The 17,212-nt window shown below is 34.7% G+C and overlaps 1 protein-coding gene across 4 annotated transcripts in view; it reads left to right on the forward strand.

Moving 5' to 3' along the window:
* Positions 1-16,983, forward strand: part of mus81 (MUS81 structure-specific endonuclease subunit) — a 36,806-nt gene extending 19,823 nt beyond the window's left edge. For all 4 annotated transcript variants that reach the window (XM_039769120.1, XM_039769121.1, XM_039769119.1 and 1 more), the window contains 9 exons: positions 737-934; positions 1,666-1,793; positions 4,067-4,179; positions 6,152-6,268; positions 8,624-8,719; positions 10,655-10,777; positions 14,610-14,713; positions 15,187-15,270; positions 16,493-16,983. In XM_039769120.1, the coding sequence (XP_039625054.1) occupies positions 737-934; positions 1,666-1,793; positions 4,067-4,179; positions 6,152-6,268; positions 8,624-8,719; positions 10,655-10,777; positions 14,610-14,713; positions 15,187-15,270; positions 16,493-16,559 (1,030 nt within the window). In that variant the 3' untranslated portion in view covers positions 16,560-16,983. The remainder of the gene's footprint in view (positions 1-736; positions 935-1,665; positions 1,794-4,066; positions 4,180-6,151; positions 6,269-8,623; positions 8,720-10,654; positions 10,778-14,609; positions 14,714-15,186; positions 15,271-16,492) is intronic.
* Positions 16,984-17,212: the final 229 nt, after the last annotated feature.

Raw genomic sequence — 17,212 nt, forward strand, 5'->3', positions numbered from 1 at the left:
GTACTGTAGTTTGTTTTCAGAGAATCAAAATCCACCTTTTACTTTTGTGCTGCTCAAAAAAAAAAGACTTTTATATCAATCATAATTAACTGAAAATGAACTGTAGCTCACCACAAACTATTTGATCCAGTATGACTTACAACAATTTAAAGTTTTTTTTTTTTGGTTTGAAGAGTTAAATAAGCAAACAAATAAAAAGTTAGATATTGCATTTGTGCTAAGGGAGAAAAATCTAGTGAATTCATAGGATACCTACAATATTATTGAAGGAATCAAATTGATTTCATAGCTGTTAATAAAGCTTAGAACTTATGTGACAAAGGAAGAATTACATCAGTACACATTCCATCAATAAGATATTTTACGGCTTTGCAAGGATGGTTTAAAAATAGGTGTCAGCTAAAATCTGCTATGTATACAAATATTTTTTTGCAGGAAACCTAGCTTATGAACAGTTGTTTTTAATTCATTGTTGTGAATTACTTTCTAAGAGTGATAATAGGCAGGCAATATGGTATATTGGTTAAGTCATTGGACGCTGGATTTCAGGCCGAGAGGTTTTGGGTTCAAATTATACTCATAATACTGTGTGAACAAGAGCAACTCACATTATCTGCCTGGGAAAACAAATGTAACCAATTATGTTTCAAATATTGTAAATCGCCTTGGATAAAGGCGTCAGTCAAATAAGTGAATAATTTAATTAATACCGTATTTCTTTTTTAAATGTAACTAGGAGCAGAGCTTTAAAAGGTGAAGGTACTGAATATGGGCAGAGTAGTGATCTTAGAGAGACGAGCAATCTGTGCACCACTCAAGATGGAATTCCAGCTTTGCAGACTTTGAATGTGCCTCATGTTCATGTGCCTGAGTTTACATTGAAACCTGGTTGTTTCGACATTATTCTCTGTGTGGATTTCATTGAAACCACTGGGTATGTGTTCTTCTTTCAATTTTATGATTATTTAAAAAAAAAAAAATGAATGTCAATGATTTTTTTACTGATATATCCAACTGCACTTGGTTCACCACTGCATTTTCATACAATTACTCTATTTTAACATTTACCTTTGCTTTTGTTTTTGTAATACTGTTTAACTTATTGAGGCGTATATCATGCTAATTGTGACAACTATCAGTCCCTCTGTTTTTCTTTTTACTGAAATACAGGGTTCTCGGGCATCTAAGCTCAATCTAGCAACACTAAGTAGGAACCAAAGCACACAATTTGTGCACAGCCATACTCATGTAGATTCAGTTAATCTAACGCACACCTTTGCTATTGTTTTTTTGTTGTGCACCAGTGGATTTGTGACATTTACATTTTTTAATAGATATTTTAAATATGCATTATTTTTTCCATACACCCTTTAATTCCACGTTTGCCTGGCACGCAGAAATACTAGTATATTTTGCTGAGAAGCATGAAACGACAGCAGCATATTAGGTTTAATCCCTCTTGCAGTTATACAAATTGATACTATCTTGTTCTGCATTGATGTCATATGCTTATTTGTATAATTGAAGTTACTCTCTAGCTAGGCGTTTTTATTTCAAAAGCATTAGTGCAGTTATCCAGTGACCATTAATTTTACAAAAGATTAAATCATGCTAAATGAACACCACTATCTAATTATAACTGTGAATTCCTCTTGCTTGCTTTAGAGGATCCAGTGCAAGGAAGCAAGAGTTGGTGACAGAGCTGAAGAGAAATGGTGTGAATTTTGATGTAAGGAAGTTGCATGTTGGAGACTTTTTGTGGGTTGCACGGGAGAAAGTGAATTTTGTGCCTGGTAAGATGTGGTGCATTTATATTCATATATTTTCTAATGCTCTACTGGTGTGTGTGTGTATTTATTTATATTTCTTTTACAAACATTAAGCCACCTCTAGCAAAACACTTTTCCTAATAATTGTTTTAGGCATCTTTTAGCTTGGTCAAAACTATGTTTTCTTGAATATTACCATGTTATTACTACAAATGTTACTAAAAATGTGTTATTCTAGCTTATGCCGCCTTTATGCTTTGGTTTGTACGCAAATATTGATGAAAAGATGCTGAGATATACACATGTATGTTTAACATTTTTATGTAAAGCTACAAGGCACTTACTTGCTTCTGCACTATTTAGCTGGGAGATTAAAATTATCACTGCAGTATATAATTGTTTTTCCTATATGTGTACTGCTTAGCCTTGCTAACTGTTATCCAGTCCATAAAAAATGGCTAAAATTACTGCCGTGTATGTGTATATCAGTTTAATAATCTGTTTTAATGATAGTAAAACAAATCACTTGTGTCTATCATATTACTATTAGTATATTTTTTGTAGCACTATGCATTGGGTTAAAACTTTAATACAGGTTCATCATAACTTTCACAGTTTTAAAGTGGATCAAGACGAACTGTTAATCATTTGGTAAAAGTTATTAAAATACACACCTTCATAACAAGTTTGAACTCAAAAACTATTTAAATAATGTTATATTTCTTAGTATATCTTCTAGCATATTAGTTGTTGGCTAATTTAGATGCTAGTTGTAATGCCACACGCAAATATGCAACATCTATGTTTACTACCTGCAGTTTGTTACTGGAAAGTTAATTTTGCATATTCTTAATATAGTGGCATATGTTAGGTAACAATTACATTGTTCTATTTTTAATGATCTTTCTGTTCATAATCCTTACTATGCTGTCAGGCTAAGCTCTGGGGTCTTGTGACATTGATTTGGATTCCATAGTATTCAGAATGTAATGTTTAGGATTACGAAAAAGGTAAATCTTTAGTTAAATCTAAAGTTTAACATAGTGCAAAAAAAAAAAAAAAAAGCAGGGCTGTGGAGTTGGAGTCCAGAGCAATTATTGGGTTACTGTAGTACCAACTCCAGCTAAATATAAATTGTAATTTAATGTGTTAAAATTTCCAGTTTTAATTATGCTATTTCAAATAAACTATTTTTTTCTTGCCTTTTGATAAAAATATAACCTTTTTTAATTTTGTTTTTTGTTTAATGACACTCAGTGTTTATAACTTCTTTAAGTAATATTAAAAAGCCACAGTGGCATTACTACAGGGTGGTCCAGATTTAATTATGCAGATCCAGATCATCTGGATGACTTTGATTTATGCGGGGACGATTCCAGTTCAGCACAAAGACAATTCTTCATGCCGTGAGTTTGCACACTTCTCGATGGTTCTGGATTTTTCGGGTGATTTTCTGTGTAATAAACTTAAGTTATAGCATAATGAAAATTCCATAATTAGATCAGGACCACCCTATACAGCCTTTAAGCCCAAACTTTAACATTAAAGTTACGATGCTAAACAGAAGTCTAATGATTCATTTTGGCAATGATAAAATGCTTTGTATTTTGTATGTTGTGGGTGTTGAGTTAACATAGTAAATGCAGTGCCATTCAAAAGTTTGAGGTCACAGAGAAATTCATGTTTTTGATAGAAATTCATACCTTTTTATAATCTAGATACCATTAAATTGATTTAAAAATATAAAAAAGGGATTACTAATGTGCATAATGGAGATTACTGCTTGAAATGACATATAGCTACAAAGCCCCATTTTCAGAAGTAAACTCTCAGCTTATCCTCAGTTTAGTCATGTGTTAATGCTAACTGGTTATTAGAATTTTTACTGCATAAGCACCACCTTTACTAAATACCAAATACCAGTGTTGTCGGCAACCTAGAGAAGATGACTCCAGGATGCTGAGCATAATATACTTTTCCAGTCATCTCTGGGTAACCTCAGACTTTTGACTGGTACTGTATATTGGCTTAAATTTTAAATAAAGGAGTCAGAGTCAGTGGTACCATAAATTGAGGAGTTGAAGTTGAAGGATTTGTGTACTGACTCCACAGCACTGCATGTAAGTAAGTAAGATACATTTCTTTCAAGAGAAACACAAATGACAAAGTAAAACAAATGTACAGATTTGAGTACTGTAGTTGGAAAATAAATTCAATTGCAAAAATAGGCTTGAAAAAACATTTTACAGTCAAAGCAAATAAAAACATTTAGTTGAGCCATGTATCTTTCCCACTAGGTCAGTTGCGTGCCCCCCAGCCCCGTGAACTAGTCCTTGATTATATTGTTGAACGCAAGCGAATGGATGACTTGTGTGGAAGTATCATTGATGGGCGCTTTCGTGAACAGAAGGTAAGCTTGTTATCTTTTTTTGCTTATTTTTTTGACACATGTAATGCAAGAAGGTTTGCACAGTGTTGCTTTCCTTTCTGATAGACCTTGATTTTACTGACTTTTGTTAACATTCGTGGTAGAAGGGTCATGAAGGCAGACCTGTATTAGTATGGTGACATTTGTGTGTTATGAAGTTGTTGATGATAACATAAATCCATCTCTAATACATGGCTTGTGTTACCTAATCCAGTTAATTGTTGACCAGAAAAGTTTAATTATATTACGCCTAAAGCTCAAAGACATGGACCCTGCTATTTTTTGACCAGACAAACGGATTATCTTTGTAATATTCAGCTAGTGGCCTTGTCTCATAGTTTAGCTTAGAGAGTGGATCATATGTTATATTTGTTGTGTACCACCATTTTTCTTTTCTTTTTAAAACTTTAAACATAATTTAGAATATGAAAATTTAAGAAGCAGGCGGGTAATGTTCAAATACTTATCGCCATGCCATCTGTGCTTGCTGTCTGTAATTCAAACAAACATACATTTTATATATTTTTGTTTCTGAAATATTGAGGTAACAGAAAAACATACACATTTAAGTATCAAGGTAGTAAATGGCGAAAGTATTTTTTTTTATTTTTTTTTTTTTGAGATAGTACTTGACTGGGAGCATCAGACAAGCATCAGAAAGATTGTACTACTTCTACCTTGTGGCCCAGTAATTAATGTATAGTAATCCCCAGATAATGCATTTTCAAACTACACAACCTAAAATATATTCTAAGATTCAAGTGGACCATATATGACCATTATCCATAATACATTTGCATACATTTTACACAGCAGCATTGCAAAGGAAAAGAACATACAGATTGTCTTAGATTATATAGTTTCTATCAGCATAGAAATACAAGTTTTTTTGACTTGTTTTTTTATATCAGAGTTTTACAGGGTGATGAAGCCTGCTCCAGGAACATTGAGTACACAATAGGACCTAGCTGAAGAGGTGGCCTCCATTCATTACACCGTACACATTCATGCACTTACATATGATTGTCATCTTTAAAGGCATTGTGATGATGAAAATCAGAAGCCAATTCTTGTTAATGAAACATCATTTAATTTTGTATCGTTCATACTCTCAGTCTTCCATGTCAGACTTTTAAATATTGTGGAGTGCGATATTTTCATCAGAATGTTGTAATCACAGGAGCAGGATGCACAGCCCAGTCTTTCAGTATTCTCTTATTTCTTTTAGAATGTTTATTTGAAACACTTGATGATGAACAGACACAGGAGTAAATTGAATTTAGCTCTTAGTTTCTTTATTGATTGCTGCTTATTTTAATTAGAAGTAAAGGAGATAGAAAATGTTAGATGTTTCTGAATGTTACAGTTTAAGAAATTAAAGATTAAAAAAAAAAAAAAAACCTAGTGATTCTGAACCAAGATAAATTGGTAATTAATTAATTGTAATTAAGAAATTGACTGGAATAAAAACTTTTAGCTAAGGTGGGCATTCCAAGAACTGGTTTTGAGACCCTTGTTAGACTGTGAATGAGAATCGGTTTCCACAACTTGGAATGTTGAAGCAATAGCGCTAACTACTTTCTTATTGTGACACTCATGGTATTAAATATAGTACTTCCAGATTACAAAAATTAGGAGCATGTGTATCTTTTTTGACTATTTTGTTTAATATAACATAGTCCTAATGTGTTATTTTACTGTGAAAGAGGTAAAACTCTGCTCAATTAAGGTAATTCTCAATGAATGAAAAACCATTCTGTTCATATAATGAAAAAATGTGTTAAGTTTAGCAGACATTTAAAGTGTTTTGTTTTTTGGCTGAAGATGTATATTTTTCTTTTAACCTATAGATTCATGAATGCAGTGTGAAGACCATGCGTATACCACTTTCTCATAGATTATTAAAAAAAAAAAAATTAATATTGTTTTGTTTTTGTTACCACCCCTTTATCAGTTTAGACTGAAGAGATGTGGGTTAAAGAAACCAATCTATCTGGTTGAAGACTGTGGCTCTGCACAGCACCTCAGCTTGCCTGAAAGTACATTACAGCAGGCAATAGTGAACACACAGGTATGTTCAATTTGATCAGCGACAAATTCAAAATGTAAAAATAACTTGTAATATTTTGTGCTTTTGGTTACCCTCTATAATTTCAGAGTTTGCACCCAGTGTTTGTGCTTGTACTGTTATGAATATAATGTTGTCCCTTCAGAACAGTGAATGGATTACTTGTCATTTATTTTCTGTCCTAAATTCTGTATTTCATGAGAACTCATGGATATATGTTAAAATCTGCAGAAGTTTAATTGAAATGATAGGAACTCGTAAAGGAAGTGGTTCTAATATACCTTGAACAGAATTTCAGATATCTTAAAATGCATACAGTGTCAATTTGAGATATGCCATAATGTTTTGCAGATAAGTATAAAGGAATCTATTTGTAAATGTTAATTTGGCTTGCCATAATGTATAAAGAAACATTTTGGAGCATTCCTGAAATATTAAATCCTTTATTAAAAGTGAGGTGTTTAAAAAAAAAAAAATAAAATAAAAAATAAATAAATATATATATATATATATATATATATATATATATATATATATATATATATATATATATATATTGTGGCACCCAGCCCGGCCGGGATGCCCAGGAGGACCAGAGGAGGGCTTGTACCTCCTTCAGACCGCGAGGGGGCGTCTGTCCTGGTTACGTTGGTGGCCTCGGGTACGGGGCATGGAAGCCCAGCCCTGTAGGGGCCCGTGGCCACCGCCAGGCGCGCCCACTTCCAGACCATCATCTGCCACATCCAGTCGAGGCAGGAGCCCGGCCGGGACGCCCAGGAGGACCGGAGGAGGGCTTGTACCTCCACCAGACCACGAGGGGGTGCCCGCCCTGGTTACGTTGGTGGCCTCGGGTAGGGGGCATGGAAGCCCAGCCCTGTAGGGGCCCGTGGCCACCGCCAGGCGGCGCCCCGCTGCCTGAACAGCCCTGGAGCCCAGCACTTCTGCCACACCAGGAAGTGGTGGGGGGAATACGACAGGGGACACCCGGATGGCTTCTGGGTGCACAGCCGGCACTTCCGCCACACAAGGGCATGTCTGCGGAGGAGTGCCGGGAAGCAGCTGGAGCCCATCCGGGTTCCCATAAAAGGGGCCGCCTCCCTCCATTGGCGAGAGTCGGGAGGAAGGAAGACGAAGCGGACAGGAGGCGGCCAGAAAAGGACTGTGTGGCCTGGACTTTGGGGGATCGGTGCTGGAGGCACTGGGGGTGATTGCACGGTAGAGACTTGTAAATATTAGTGTAAATAAACGGTGTGGTGAAATTAAGATGTCTGTCTGTCTGTGTCCGGGCCAGCATTCACAATAAATATTTATATATATATATATATATACACACACACAAACACACAGAAATGTACATGTTATAGTGAACAGTTATTTGGAAGCGACACTAAACAAAATTATACAGTGACAATAAAATTTGTTTAAAAATAATCAGGATGACAACTTTTTGAAAATGTTTTAAAAATCTAGGAACTGTACATGTGTGAGTGGGAAACTTTGTTTCTATTGTTTTTCCCTCTGATATGACTGTAGTACCTTTTATTTACCATATGATGGCAGCAAAAACTATGTAAAAGCAATCCTACTATTTTACAGTAAGATTTTTTTAGTTTATAGTTGGGAGGAATTATCTTTGAATGATAAGAAATCTGTATAATCTTAAAATGGAATAAGTTAGGAAATGAATATTGAATTTACACTCTAGAGGAGACACGAGGACATAAAATATCAAGAATGATCAAAGACATCCAGTCACACTCGTACATATGATAACTGAAATAAAATTAAATGATATTGACATACTGTTTTAACATTGGAAAGCAAAGTGTAGAGAAAGTATTGGAAATGTAAAGTATGCAGTCTTTAGTGATTTTCTCAAGAGCATTTGAAGAGAGTCACACAAACTTTGGCAATTTTTTTTCATACCTGTTTTTGTCCAGCAACACGTCTCTAAAAATCATCCAACAGCATAAAAAGGCATGCAGTGCCATGTTTTGATTGACCATAAATACATTCTGTGTTTACTGTTGAAACATATTGAATGAAACGACCAAGCAAATTTCAATACAATATGCTTTGGAGGGTCCTTTTACAGTCATCACATCAGGATATGTATTTGCAAATTGGAACAAAATTATTTGATTTGCAGTCATCCATAACTATATCTTGCATCTCTACTTGATTACTTGTATATTACCTTAAACGTGCTGTGTAATTTGTTTTGCAAATTCCAAAAACAAAAGCTTGCTTGGGAGCTTGTCATCACATACCGTGATCTTTTCTTCTGTTCTCATTATTGAAAGAAATTTTTTTTGTGTGAATAATTTTACCTTTTCTCCATTTACTCCTTTTCTATAGGTGGTTGATAATTTTTTCATTAAACAAACTAAGGATGTCAGAGAGTCTGCAGCTTATCTGACAATTATGACCAGATACCTTCAAAGCTTGTATATGGTAAGAAAAACTTGACTGCAGTAATTTAAATTGACACCAAACTTTACCAAATAGTACCTGATTAAGTAGCTTAATAGATTTGTTTCTGTTTAAATTTCTACTTAAAATGATGCCCACCAGGCTGTTACAAGTGGAAGCTATAATGTGTATCAAACAAATTTTAACCGTAAGTACCATCAATGGGAGCTTTACTTGCTTAATATTGCAGTTACTGTGTGAAACTACAAAATGAAGGTACATGAGAAAAGGAAAAATTTTACATTGTAACTGATCCATATTGGGTACAACTTTCATACCTGGAAGTTCAGTGTGGTATATGGTATGGTAGAGTCTTTGCTATTGTAATGAAGAAGAGTGCCTGCTGACATTTGTATTAGGTAGTGTATGTGTTCTAAAACCAGAGAGAGCAAGTGGGCCTGCATTCTAGGCAGAGAGGCTGAAGTACGTAATTTCACACAACAGGACGTCAAAGCTTGAATGAGTGTTTACTGAGACTTGTGAAATGCTGGGGTCAAACAATTTAAACAGCTAAAACACTATACTGTATTTTGTGTAGGTCAAAAGGTATGGGGTAAATGGTATTTAAATAATTGACATATTAAAATTTAAACTTTACTACTTTTACTACTGCTAGATTAAAGTAAACTTCTTCATTTCTTTTCCAAGTTGTGAAGCTTTAATATCCATGTCTAATTATTGATATATATGAATCAGATTTCATAAATTCCTCACAAATAAATGACAGTATGTCTTCCTGTTTTTTTTTTTTAAGTAAATTCATTCGTCAAAAACATTTAAAAGCCTTACATTTAAGGAGGACATTAAGAGTGGCATGTGCGCTATTGTGTATGTGAAGTTTAATATACTGTTAAATGTTCCTCAATGTATATTATGTACAGCTTATTTTTTTAAATTTCCTTGCGTAAAAGCGCCTAGTAAAAACGAACAATAATAGAAATTATTTCAAGGATAGACAAATCCTCTTTAAGAACTTTACTGAAATAAACTGCAGGGGACATGAATGTTTTTTTCGCAGGTTTTAAATGTGGTTTGAATCATGTATTTGGCTTCAGCTTAAAGTTTCTAGTGTTTAGCACATTCCCTCCCACAGGTCAGTAATTTTTGGCTGTCATAGTGCTTATCTGGGAAATATGCACACAGTACTCTGAATTAGTTACATTATATCTGAAGATGATCCAACAGCAGGATTATGTATTTATGATATTGGCACAATTTTATGCTGCACATTTGTTTAATTTCCAAACCGAAACAGCACAGGTCAAAATAGAACTGACTGTTTTTACTTTGGCAGTGTATGGAAAATGTGCCTTACTTTGATCACATGTCACTTCTGACAGCAGTTAATTTAGTTATTTTAGCATAGTTTGAGGTAAATACAAGCATGGTAAAAGGGGACATCTTTTTGCATGTGGCTACATGAGTCACCTCCAAAATTCCACTTAGCTGTAAAACAACATCCCATATACCTTTTTTCCCTGAAGTTAAGTCTTATTTGCTGACAAGTGGCTTAGCATAATAATCAAACTTTTGTTTTTGCAACTGTCAGCTGGGTAGGTAACACATTACTGTTTCTCAACAAAGTTTTGTTAACTTCATCCTAATTATTTTTAAATGACATGGAACCAGCAAAGTTTTACTTTGCTCAATTGATTACATCTTTCCTGATTAAGGGGCCTGAGTTGCCTCGAAAAGCTTGTATATTGTAATCTTTTTAGTAAGCCAATAAAAGGTGTCATTTTGCTTGACTTCTCATTAGATCCATAATGGCTAACATGGCAGAACACCGTAGTACAATAGTTATTTAGAAATGTCAGTGGACAACAAATATAGAGTATAGTGATAATTATGTTAGAATACAAATTGATAATCAAGTTATGATTTTTGAATGCGATTTTATTTGCTTCTTACTTTCAGAACAAGACTCTCATGAGCTGTTTCAAGGAAGAGTTGAAGTATGAGCAGATCTTTCCTCCTTCAAGCCAATCTTGTATCTTCATGACATTCATGGAATTTAATGAAGGAGCTATGAAGAACAAGGTGAAGTCCCCACAACATATTTCCTATGTTACTAAGTTTTGCATTTGGGCTTTTAATACAAAGAAGTAGGTACACAAGCAGCCTATTTGTTCCTTGATCATTTTAATTTGTTTTGTCCTGTTGTCTTTAACATTTAAGGCAATTTTTACTATTGCCTACATACTCAATAACAAATGAGAATTTGTCATATTTTATTAAAATAATGACAGTCATGTTTCTCAGAACAAGCATTTTCTAGTAGTTACCAGTGACATTTCTGATTTGGCTTGTAGGCTAAGCCTACAGATGTCTGCTTTTGGATCATAGGGCATATGCTTTGTCCATACCATACTTACTGTAATGTTTGTGTTCTTTGCGTAAAATTTGTATCTACCGTGTGACACTGTTATTAGCACATCCTGTAAAGTAAATCGTTTATAATTGCACTTTTAGTTAGAAATATACAAAGATACAGTGTAAATTAGCAGGAACATTAACATTAGCAGGATTGTTGGCTAAGTTGTTGCCTGTAACTGTGTGGAGCATAAGGGGAGGATGTCAGCTTGAGTATTTATCTAAGAAATGAAAATTACAGAATTCAAGCTATATAAATAAAAATAAGCATAGTTGAAGTAATGTTTCCACATTTATCATGCAATATTGTGCATCAACAACAGAGGAATAGTTCTTTTTTTATCCAGAAAACCCATCATGTAAGCATAGTTAATTATCTATGTATTATTAAAGAAGGGAAAATGTGAAAGAATGTGAAGTTTTTTTTTTTATATTCTAAGGGCTGCATTAAATTGCACACAAGTGAGTGAACCATGAGGCATCTAGTACTGTACTGACTGCGCGATTTCATTTTTATTTATGTGATGTGTGCCTTCACTGTCTAAGTACAGGAATGGAGGAATGGTTTAAGTTAGGAATACATGAAGTTTACTGTTTCTGACATAATTAAGTCACATTCTGGAAGGAGTGGATTACATAAAAGGGGAATTCTAGAAGTTGAGAAAGAATGACATTAAGAGTAATGTAAGCTGTTTCACAAATGAGGTCATTCAGCCCTAAAGATTAGTTGTTTAAATGATGTACTGAGACATGAAATAATGTACCAGTCATATATTGGAATTCCAAATTGTTTGCATAATGTAATCATTTATCACGGTTTTTATTTAAAAGTTGACCCATCCTGATTATCTTAATTGCAAAACTGCTTTGGATACCAGGGTGTTATACTACATTTTTCTTTATGTCACTATATCTGGACAATACTGTTATGAGTTTTATTCACATGTGCATGTTAACTGTGGCACACAGGGGCTCAGCAGTTAGAATTGCTAGCCAAGCATTGGATTAGATAGCCAAAGACAACTGGAGGCTTGTATAGTCAGCTTAAACACAGGTTAGGGTATTTCTATCCTCTATCAGCACAAATCTTCTTTCCTTATTGGGAGAATGAGAATCGGCATGTAAGCACTATGATATTTCTGTATTTTGTGGGGGAGGAATTCAGCCCTTGTTTGGAGACAAAGGACCAGCAAGTTGAAGAAGAACCGTATAAAAGGTCTGGACAGTAGCCATTTAATATGCCACCATTTTAAAAGAACACATTTCCAAGAGAGCTAATGCCTCTGCAGGAAACACAGGGTCATGTAATTTATTTTTTCTTCTTTCTTTTTAAACTATTACATTAGATTAAAGAGGATTCAAATTTACTTTCACTTTAGCTTTCCTAGTATTTGGGAGCTAATATTCTTGCATCTATCACTACAACACTTTTTGTTCCTATAGCACCTTTTCATACAAGGAATGTAGTTCAAAAGTGCCTTACACAATATAAAAAAAAGTTACAAGATAGAAAAAAAGCAAGTTAAAAAAATCTATAAATAAATAATATATAAAACAATTTATAAAGAATCAATATGCATTTACATAACACAGATAATACTAGCAGCAGAATCCTAATCTGAAGACAAGTTTTAAGTCCATTAAGATAAGTCTGATCCTGTGGTCAGATGGCCAGGGAAGACTGAAAAAACAAAAACAAACTCCAGGGGTGAGATGCTGGAGAAAAAAAGCAAACTCTGCAGGGGTTCCAGGCCAAAAGACCATCCAGCCCTCACTGGGAATTCTACCTAACATAATGTCAGTGTTATTATTTTTTTAATCTTCATATTAGTCAATTTGATGTTGTTGTCATAGACAGAGAACCTTCTTTCCTCCAATCATCACAAGTGTGGCTGTATAGTACTGTGATCAGGTGATGAGAACCCAGAAAAGATAAGAGAAAAGTAGGGATTAATAACGATAGAACATCCACAAAGTATATGGTATAGCAATGCATATGTAATCTATAAGAAGTAGATCAGAAATTAATTAAGAAAAGGCCAAATTGAGGAAGTTGATTTTTTTGTAATTGATCAATAGTATATTAGCCTAGCGTATCTCTGTCAGTAAAGTATTCCAAATTTTTAGTCCACAACAGCAAAAGGCTACCTGATTACTTCTTTTATGCTTGGCTCTCGGTATAATAAGCAAACCAGTGTTAGGTGATTTGAGATTACAACTGGGAATGTAAGGAGACAGGCACTATAACTGAGGCCATGTCTTAAGAATTTTCCTGGTCAAGCCAGGTAACGCAGCTCTGTATATACAGTACCTACATATACAAACACACACACAGACATTATTCAGACCCCTTCACTTTCTGCAAGCTTTAATGCATTGTAAGCTGCCTTAATTTGGGGTGTTTACATGAAATGTAATGATTTACTTCATGAGGTGGAAGTACTTAATAAATAAGAATATTTGCAGCTGATATTTAAATGTTCAAAGTCAAAATATTTTTGATTATAATTGAAATTGGATATTTTTTACCCTCTGATAGAGGTCCATAGAGGGCAAATCCCTAACAAATTTATAACCACTAAACTTTTGAAATAGCCTAAAATAATATCCCACATGCTTATGTTTGAAATTTGCCATTTTTAACATTCTTAGAGTGGCTGTTACAGGGTTAGGACCACTGGTAAAGAATATTATCCCATTTACAGTCAGCAACCAGGAAACAGCATAAAACAACACTCCATGTTGAATTCTTTATTGTCATGTGTATAAGTACTATCTACAATGAAATGCTTACTTGCATGTGCTCCCACAGACAGTGAACATTGACAAAAAAACCCACAATCAATAAATGAATAAATCAATAAATAAAACTAGAATCCTAGGAATAAATAGACGGTGGCAGAAGTTTATGTGCAGGTAGCGAGTTTTATCTAAGGAGTTAGAATCTTTACCAATTGCCATCTTTTTAAAAGTTTTTTGAAAAGCTTTATTCCCTGAGGTTGGTTAATGTGGTATGCACAACTTCACGTTGTTGTGATCATTCTCTGAAGACACCTATTGGAGTGCTCTTTATCATAAGAGTGTAAATTCCTGCACAAAATATAGTCCAGAACTAGTCTAAAAATGAGTGTTTTTTATTGGGGGGGGTCTAGAGGGCCATTAATATGAATGAACCCAAAAAAGTTTGCTGTCTTGGACTTCATTAGTTACAGTATACAGTAATATATTTTGGTTGGTATTTCGTTGATGTGTTTTTCCACAAGCCTCTATATTGGAGGTCTTGCTGGAAATATGTGCAATGTTTTACTAGATTGCCAAGTTTTATTTTGTTTGTTTTGTTTTTTGTTCCCCAGCCAGCTGACTTAATTTTTATCATCTCCAAGTGAAGGACCCCTTTTGGAACACATCTCAGTCATTAGCTAAACTTTGGTGTTAATGTTAGTTTGTCAAGCAGTATGTTAATATGTTGTTAATATATCATGTTTTCTGCCCACTGCAGGCACAGACTGTGAAGGAGGTATTTGCTCGTCAACTTATGCAGATCAGTGGGATTTCGGGAGATAAAGCAGTTGCAATTTTGAATAATTACAGTACTCCATCCAGGTAGGCCCAACAACTGCTAACTTTACCTAGTTGCTTTCTAGAACAATCTGCACATCTAATTATCTGTTGTCATTTTATTTTTTTAAACAGTTATAAATGTTTAATCTTTAAGCAATTTGTAAAACTAGCACAAGGCTTTGAGAAATTATTTTTCTAACATCTTATATATTTGAATCTTTGTATATCTCATGAGGGTATGCATGAAGTTGAAATTCTTTGCCTAAGAGTTTTTTTTCTGTCTTTCTTAATGGGATTTCTTCATTTTGATTTTTGAAAAAGTCAAAACAAAGCATAGATCTCAGTATAGCATTGAAAGTGTTTATACTTGTTTTTGATAAGCCTTGTTACATTAATTTCTACTTGTTTCTGATAATACATATCATAGTATTAATAATGTGGTTAATATTTTAGACAAATGGAAGGCATATTTTTGGATAAGAACAACTTTGCTATTGTTATTTTGTATTATTCAGGCTTCTTGAAGCCTACAAAGAGTGTGCCACTGAGCAAGCTCAAGAAAAACTCCTTTCTGGTATCAAATATGGCAAACTTCAAAGGTAAATTTAATATTACCTTAAATTAGGAACCTTTAACACAGGGTGCATTCTAAATGAACATACAGTGGAACCTTGGTTCACGAACGTCTCTGAACACATACAAATTGTGTTACAACCAAAAAGTTCGCCAGACTTTTGCATCTGTTCACGACCACACACTCGATTGATGAACAAGTTTCCCCTTCCGGTTCGTATGCGCTGATGATTTCCGCACGTGTTCAGTCTCTCCCTGTGCATTCGCTGTGAACTCTTTGTGCTCTATTTCGTTTCCCTTCCAGTTCATACGCACCGATGATTTCTGCACGTGTTCAGTCTCTCCCTGTACTGTACATTGCTCTCGGTGCATCACGCAGAGGGACTCTCTCTCAACCCAGCTTCCTCCTGTGGTATAGCAGGTCCACAGCTCCCGTCAAAAAGGCCCGTTTTAATAAATAATCACTGCACTCGCGGCTTAGCGAGGGGGAATGGTGGTATGTGGCCGAAGCAGTTCCTGAGGATTTCGTGATGTGGGCGGTTCTCTCCTAAGTGCACAGTTGAGAAGTGGTCCGCATCCGTAATTGTTCCCAGGAGCTGCTGATTGCCACAACTACCACGTCCTCTTCATAAATAGAAGTGCGAGTCGGCTAAAGGGAAAAAGAAGAGAACAGGAAAGAACGGGAGGTTGCAGGAGGAGAAAGCCGGTGTAGTAGAGAGAGAGAGAGAGAGAGCAGCTGAGCAGGGAGCCTGGGTGTGTCTTAGTGTTATACAATGTTTTTACATTTAGTTTACTATTACACTGTGCATTCTATGGTATAATGAACTATTTTTGTGCTTAAAAATCTTTAAAGAAAATATATTTACATACAGTTCATACGGTTTGGAACAGATTAATTGTATTTACATACAATCCAATGGGAGAAATCACTTCAGTTCACGACTAAATCGGATTACGATCAGAGTTTTAGAATGAATTATGGTTGTGACCTGAGGTTCCACTGTATTTTCTGTGAACTATTCTTTCACTGTGTAGTTTGGTATTTTGATAGCGAGTTTTATATAAGAAGTTAGAATCTTTTTTTTTTTTTTTTTTTTTTAAGGAATTTTAATTATGCAAATTTACAAATATGAAGTTTTTTTGACAGATTTCTTCTGCATGTTTGAATATACAGTGTATGCTTTTTATTTGTAAGGACAACTAACAACAAATCACACTCTCTTTAATGACCACCTTTTTCCACACCAGGAATATTGGACCAGCACTTAGCAAGACCATATCACAGCTATACTGCACCATGGGACCTCTGTCTTAAGTTGTGCTGCATGTCTCAAATAAACAGAAGAAATAAACAAGACCTTTAAAACTCAACAAAAATCTCAAAATGGAATCTGTTGTTTGAAAATACTGTTTCAGGATTTTATTGCAAGCACTGTAGCCCAGAAAGTGCTGATTTAAGGAATTATTCTCCTATTTCAAAAGAGTCCACGGTGCTGTCCATCCCTTTTGTTCACTTCACACTTTAAGATGCTGCACCATGGGACAGGAGGCTAGTCTTTGCTGTAAGTTGGGATGGGGAGCCCCTATTAAAAGGAAAACTCTCCCAGTTAAAACTATTTTGTATTATGTGTCTGAAATGAAGTGAATTTGTCCTGAATTGAAGAGTGTAAATTGGATGTAATTGCTGCCTTTTAAAACAGATTTTTCTAATAAAAATAAGTTTTCTTTTTTTAATATAATAGCGCCCTTTATTTGTTTGACCATTTTGGATTTTACTTTATCCACTATACTAAAAGCGTTTTTGAGTTTCCTCTAATTAGGTTTTATCTTATCTTTCTTTCTTTATTTTAAAAAGCAGTTTCACAGCATCGAAAAAAAAGATTGATCACCATTGTCTTTCTATAAATTACTTTATTAATGCTGCATTAATGAAATTCTGGACAGCCACCATTGTCCTGAAATGTGGAC

Source organism: Polypterus senegalus, chromosome 11 (assembly GCF_016835505.1).
Source record: "Polypterus senegalus isolate Bchr_013 chromosome 11, ASM1683550v1, whole genome shotgun sequence".
Taxonomy (NCBI): Eukaryota; Metazoa; Chordata; class Cladistia; order Polypteriformes; family Polypteridae; genus Polypterus; species Polypterus senegalus.